Source organism: Accipiter gentilis, chromosome 7 (assembly GCF_929443795.1).
Source record: "Accipiter gentilis chromosome 7, bAccGen1.1, whole genome shotgun sequence".
NCBI classification, from domain to species: Eukaryota; Metazoa; Chordata; class Aves; order Accipitriformes; family Accipitridae; genus Astur; species Astur gentilis.
Window position 1 is genome coordinate 36147355 of NC_064886.1, and position 7072 is coordinate 36154426.

General features: G+C 35.3%; 1 protein-coding gene across 4 annotated transcripts in view; it reads left to right on the forward strand.

Moving 5' to 3' along the window:
• The window catches only part of CDH8 (cadherin 8), a 389193-nt gene extending 385002 nt beyond the window's left edge, over nucleotides 1-4191 (forward strand). For 3 of the 4 annotated variants that reach the window (XM_049806245.1, XM_049806244.1, XM_049806249.1), the window contains 2 exons: nucleotides 792-1043; nucleotides 2179-4191. In XM_049806245.1, coding sequence (XP_049662202.1) covers nucleotides 792-1043; nucleotides 2179-2672 — 746 coding nt within the window. In that variant the 3' untranslated portion in view covers nucleotides 2673-4191. The remainder of the gene's footprint in view (nucleotides 1-791; nucleotides 1044-2178) is intronic. The other variant, XM_049806246.1, reaches the window with a different exon arrangement.
• The last annotated feature ends 2881 nt before the right edge of the window (nucleotides 4192-7072 follow it).

Sequence of the window (7072 nt, forward strand, 5' to 3'; positions counted from 1 at the left end):
TGATAATACCATTACTGGTACCAGGTGGTTTCTTATACTTAGCATAGCTTCACTGATTGACAGAAATGGGCATTTTATTTCCTCCATCCTTCCTCTCACTTTTTCCTGCCCTCTACTGTTTGTCTCTTTATAGTACTCTTCCTTTTTTACTTTGTTTTATTCTCTGATTCTGGCTTATTAGAATTTTCTGAACCAGGCAGAGTATCAGTGAGTGTGTCAGAAAGATGGAAGGGATCTGAAGCTGCCACCAACAAGAGCAGCTTCTTTTTCTCATTTCTTCCTGAAGCAGGTGCCTTACCTCTTTTGCATATCTGTAAAGGGCAGGAGTGCTAGGACTCAGCATATCAATCCTTTCCTCCAGCTTGGACAGAGGACTGTACCAGGCCTATAGGAAGGAACAGGCTGTATCGGTACAGATTTCTGGAGCACAAGAAGTCACTGCGTAACAACTGTAAAAGTCTCTGAAGTTCTGAATAACTGACTACAGAAGCGACACTTCTGAGTGGGATTTGTCTCAAAGACAGAGGTGGAAATTGAGCCCCACATGTTTTTTTTCTCCTTTGAAAGGTTAAAGCAAAAGGATTAAGGATGCAACTTATGCTGAGGTATTGTTAATTTTGCAGGAGAAAGCAAAATGGGCAGATAAATTTACTTTTCAGTGTCACATGCTGCCGGTATTATAATAAAGTGCATATGTGTTTGTACAGAGGTTTTCTTCATGCCTTAAGAAAAAGCTGTGGTTTTAGCAGTTACTCTGTGTGGTGAAGCAATGCAAATTTTCCCTTTTCCAGATAATACTCTCAGCATATTGGCAAAGCATAGTGGATTCAGCCGGCAGAAGCAAGAAGTATACCTACTGCCAATCATAATAAGCGATAGTGGAAATCCTCCCATGAGCAGCACTAGTACTCTCACTATTCGAGTCTGTGGTTGCAGCAGTGATGGCATTGTCCAGTCCTGTAACGTTGAAGCATACGTACTTCCCATCGGACTCAGTATGGGAGCCCTAATTGCAATATTAGCATGCATCATTTTGCTTCTAGGTATGTATTCATTGCACAGCCTGGTGTTCAAAATTTTTCTGATTTCTGGGTAGCTGTAAGCAAGCAAAGAAGTGACATAGAAGGACAAACAATCTAATACAATGTAATGTGCGGCAGTACTGAGAGACCTGTCAGGACTGCATCCCCACTGTACTAAGAACTGCAGAAAAGCATATAAAGCAAAGTCCCAACTTGAAGTAGTCTTACACACAAGTTACACAATAAACAGGTACGGAATATGAAAATGAAAATCAAATCAAGTATGTTAAGCAGCAAGGTGAACACAGTATATGCTGCACATGATAGAAAATGGATTTGTTATATCTTCTAAGACTTCTATGAGTTTATTCTGGATTGTAATGGCATAAGAGACTTCACAGTTTTACAAGATAAGAAGCACTCTGTATTTTAATAAAACATACAAATTTTGTATATGACATCAAGCAAGTGAAGAAGAGAACAGTGAAGGAAAAGCTGCACTTTGCAGCTTCACTTTGTAACTAAGATTTACATCAATAACTGACATTTCAGCATTAAGCTGCAAAAAGAAATGTAACCAATTTAGAGCTTTTTATACATCTGTCCGTGATTCTGAAACTGATGTATCTAAGCTCTTTCTTTCTCCCTTACTGTCTCATTCTCCTTTCAATTATATAGTGTGAGTCTTTTGCAACATGTAAAACAAAAAAGACACCAATTTCCTTCTGTCGTCAGGGCTACGTTTCAGAAAAACACCCTCTAGTTTTGGAAAACTCCATCCATAATGTAGATCGTTACAGACTAATGTTCAGTGAATGGTGATAGCTTGACTTCAGCTAGGTTTGTAACTTTTCCAAAGGGAAAAGTTGTCTAAATTTGAGGCTCAAAAATGGAAGTATGCAAAATCTTATTGCTTATGTATTGAGCTTCAGATATGAATATGAGCTGATAATAGAAAACTAGAGGACTAACCAGAGCTTCTGATGAAATTTTCATCACTTGAATGGGGTTGAAGTTACAGGTCTTTCAGCTTTTCACTACCCTTATTACTTTATTTTCACAAAATGCAACCTATTGTCTTCTACAACTGCACTTATCATGTAGTGTTTTAATTGGAAATTTTTTACCTAATCAGCCTGTCATGCTTTCTTTGCAGTCATTGTGGTGCTGTTTGTAACACTACGAAGACATAAGAATGAGCCTCTAATCATCAAAGATGATGAAGATGTGAGGGAAAATATTATTCGCTATGATGATGAAGGAGGTGGAGAAGAAGATACAGAAGCTTTTGACATTGCAACTTTGCAAAATCCAGATGGAATTAATGGATTTTTGCCTCGTAAAGATATTAAGCCTGATCTTCAATTTATGCCCAGGCAGGGTCTTGCACCTGTTCCTAATGGTGTTGATGTTGATGAATTTATTAATGTAAGGCTTCATGAAGCTGATAATGATCCCACAGCTCCACCATATGACTCTATCCAGATTTATGGCTATGAAGGAAGAGGGTCAGTGGCTGGTTCCCTTAGCTCGTTGGAGTCCTCTACATCAGACTCAGATCAGAATTTTGACTACCTCAGTGAGTGGGGTCCTCGCTTTAAAAGACTTGGAGAACTTTACTCAGTTGGAGAAAGTGACAAAGAAACTTGACAGTGGATTACAAACTTTTTCACTGTTGACTTAATGATCATGTAATATTCTAGGGCCACTGCTGTTAGTTAAAACTAATGTGGCTTTTTGTTTTAGAGGCAAGTTTAGCGCCAGTCATCTATAAAATCAACTACATTGTAATGTTGAACCAAAAAAAAAAAAAAAAGTATATGTTAGGAGGTTAAGTCTTGTGGAGTGTGAAGTAAAGTATGTGGAGTGTCTAGAAGTCTTTGGATATTTGATATTCACTTGACCACTCTGAAGATGGAGATTTGGATCTTTGATTATCTTCAGTGAATTGAAAAGAACAAAAAGAAATTGGTGCTTTCTTAGAAAATGGACTTGCAGGGCTTTTGCTGTTGAACAGTAGCTCCTGCCAGTATGTGTAAAGCTAATGGTTTGTTTCTGCATTGCCAACAAAGATCCCGCCACAGAAATGTTAAAAGCAATATCTTGGTCTTCTTAGCAATGCTGAATAGAAATAGCATTGTAAATTCTTACTGGCTTCTACTGTGCAGTGACCATACATTGTACATACAGTAATTGTTGGCCACGTAACCACAGACTGAATATCATCTTTAAATATTGTGTCAAGCCTTAAAATATTCACATGTTCTTAATCCATTCCAGTGATGGGTAATAAATCCTACTAATGTGCAGAGATTCAGATGCAGGGCTACAAAACCTTGCTATACAAAAGGATCTTTTTCTAGAAGAAGGATCAATCCTGTGCTTCGTCTTCTGAAAGGAAAGAAAAAACTGTGAAAGGGGATGGACTTACATATATGAAAGAATTGCTGATTTTATTGCTAAAGATCGAATTTATTTGTTTAATCTTTGAAATAAATATTTTATTGATGTCCATTACTGCTTTATTTATTAAGACTGATAATCTATAGAGTAAGATTATGAAGAAAACTAAATTATATCCGTTAGATTTTTTTTCTATATATAATGAATGTTTAATACATGTACATTTTGAAAAGAAAAATGACAAATTGTTGCAGGTTAAAGCAGTAACCTATCCATTTGCAGTAGCTGAATTTTAAGAGAATGCTGGCAGGAATAAAACTTTCCCAGAGAAAACTTTTGACAGTTTTATATCTTATTCATAAATCTAGTACCTGGTGTTTTTAATACAAGCACAAACAGCTGGAAGTAAACTGGTTCATGTGAATATTTAAACTATAGACTTTTAGAAATCCACACATAACACAGTACAGTAAAAAACATGCTTATAGTTCTCCACTGTATTAGAGCAGGAACCAGTGTGTACATAATTTTACTGCTTATGTTATTAGCATTTCTTTTCTATAATATTCATAGTGATGCACCAGGGCTCTTGCACACAGAGAAAGAACAATACTAGAAGCTGCAAGCATACTCAATTTGTAATGCAAACTTGCCATTTAGAAGTAGCAATTGTATAGTAAAACTACGTATTACATGCAAATCATTTTAATTTTCTACTTTGTTTTGAAGCTATATTATTGTTTGTTTATTTACTCCATGTATTGTATTCAGAGAAACTCCTGTATTGTTTCCTACTTTGTGAAATATATTTTTATAAATACTTTTCTTGTTTTTGCTTTTCTTTCAGTTTTACCTGTACATTGCAGAAAGAAATCTGCTTGAATAACTTCATAGTTTGTTGAGGAATGTAGTTCCTTCAAAACAATTTATTTATTAGTTGAATACAGTCAAAATAAAAAAGGATAATATTTGAAGCAATTTTTGACAGTGTTTGCAGAATTAGATATGCAGCAGCCTGTGACCACAGGAGTTATGTGTGTCTAATTCACTGCGCCATGCTGAAAAACAACCTCACACTTTTTTTGTTAAAGTATTGCTAGTAAAAACAATCTCCTCTCTTTAAGCTCCTCAGTAATGTTTGTTGTGCAAACAAAAATGTCTTAATGCGTCACCCCCAATTTTGCCTGTATTTCAAAATGGAAACATTTACTTTGCTTTAGCTGTTTTTAATGACTGTGGATTGTGGACAACTAATACGCTAATAACACATATATGTATTATAAAGATTTTATTGAAATTAATGAATTATCCAATTCATTTAAGTTACACTACATTTTAAAAAAAAAGCCTCTGAATAACTTTTTCTAGCAATTTTGGTAGTACTATAAAATAAACAGTGAAGTCATCTAAAGATAGCAAAGAAGCAGTCATCAAGATTTCAATGAAATCAAACATATTTATGTAACAGACTAATAACAGCCAAATGCATTCTTACTAATCACTTGCACCAAGTGCCAGGGTGTTCTGAATTGCCATGCCAAATCTAATACTAGTGTAAATGGAAAAGTCTGATTCAAAACTTGGACTGAGCTAATTTCTAGTCTACATCCCATTCCTGGAAGCAAAGAAAGGTGCTGTGAGATATGGATCACATTATTGTCTATAGTCACATAAGCATTTAGGGCAAGTAGCTCTGACCGTGAGTTATAGTATATACTGTAGAGTTTTGCAAAGCTCTTTTGTAGGAAAACTCACAAATGGATAACCTTCTGATTGCCTTTTTGATTGAAAGTTCCATCTGAGACCACGACAGCGCATTCAGTAATAAGATTTCCAGGAAAAAAAATCCCATCACTGGCACTGTAGGAGAGGCAAAGCATGACAGAAATCTCATCACTGTCAGTCAAAAAGAGATGGTAGCTACTGCTGGTGGGTATAGCCATAAATTGTGCATTTATACAGGTTTTAAACATGAATATCCACAATGCAAAGGGGACAAAAAAATTAATGATTTTGTGATCTGTCAGTAGCAATGTGCAATTTTTGAAGTCATTACTACCCCACCAAAGGGAAATGATTCATTCTGCACACAAATTCTGTGTAATTTGAATATAAAATTTATATCAATACATGTTAGAGGGTTAAAAGTTGATCATTCAGTTTTGACAATGAAATTAATGCAGTATAAAATTGTTTTGGATAACAATGGTATTTAGGGGGATTAGAATCGTATCATTCTACATTTCACATCTAGATTTAGACATATTAGTGACATTCTTTTTAAGCATGTAAAATGGTAATTCATCTTTTTCAACAACATTTAATTAGCAATTGACTTGTAAGTGACAAGGAAAATGCATTAAATTAGAATTATTAATACTGATAAATTTGAGAATTAAATTCTCAAAATCTTTTACAAGTGCCACACACCTTAAAGTCCCAGTGGTTCTAGCTTGCCTTCACCTAGCTATGTCTCATGCTTATTTGTCAGAACTACTAGTGTAAATCATCCCACACATAAAAGCTGGAATTCTAAACTTTTGGCCTGGACATTGTCCAGACACAAAATTCAGCTCCGTCATTTCAATATGCAAGTACTGTGAAGTGAATGTGTGTACATGTTTACTAATTATAACTCAGATGACTAAAGGTGTTCAACATGTTCTGTCCTTTACAGTAACTGAAAGCATATGCTATTTGTGTGCTGTGACCTTGAAATCAAATCATGGAAAGCTCATTTAGTCACAATACATATTTCACCCGGTATCATTTATACCTTTTTGTCTATGATGAATCTGAAATGCCTGTGAAATATACAGGAGAGAAAATGGCTGAAGATTTTCATTTAAATGAGCAGTTGCTGATCACAGGAGAAACATTTAACACAATGGCAACTCCAAATACCATCAACTATGTTGCAGCACAGCAGTAACAATTCTCAATCTGGAGAACAGACAGAATGTCTGCAAAATAGTATGTTCAAAATAACTTTATTTGTACAGCTCTGCTAGAGATGGATCTGCTGATTTTAATATAAAGAGAAAAATAAATCAACTACACTATATCCATGCAGTTGGACGTACCTACATATGTGTGTGGCAAATTTTTTTAACAGCCTGCATGGTCACTGAATTCTAGAAATGGATAAATAGGCTTAGGAAGCTTCTCCAAGGTCTGTCCAGCTGTAGGAAACCTTGGCAGGTAGTCTGTTTCTGTATCTGATCTTCTCAGGATATAATTTCAGTCTTAATTGAGCTACCTGACTGTTTCTCACCTTTTCCCTGCCTCTCACTCAACCAGTTCACTTATCCTGAGCTGTAATACTGTGAACATAATGTTAGGAAGCAAGTTCATTAAGACCACATAGTGCTCTCTTCCTTCTCTCTTATTATCTTATTTGTGTTTAAAACCAAACCAAAACTACAACAAACAACTGTATGCAAGTGGCTTACTTTTCAGATGTAGTCAGAGGACTGTATTGTTACTTGAATAAGTTCAACTGCTGCATAAAAAAAATAAAATAAAAAGCATGACTAGAAGCAATACAAAAACCTATCACAGGAAGACAAACAGTGAACAGTCTGGTTACTTATACCAAAGGACTCTTTCTGTATTTTAAATTACACTGAAAAATCTAAAGCCAATGA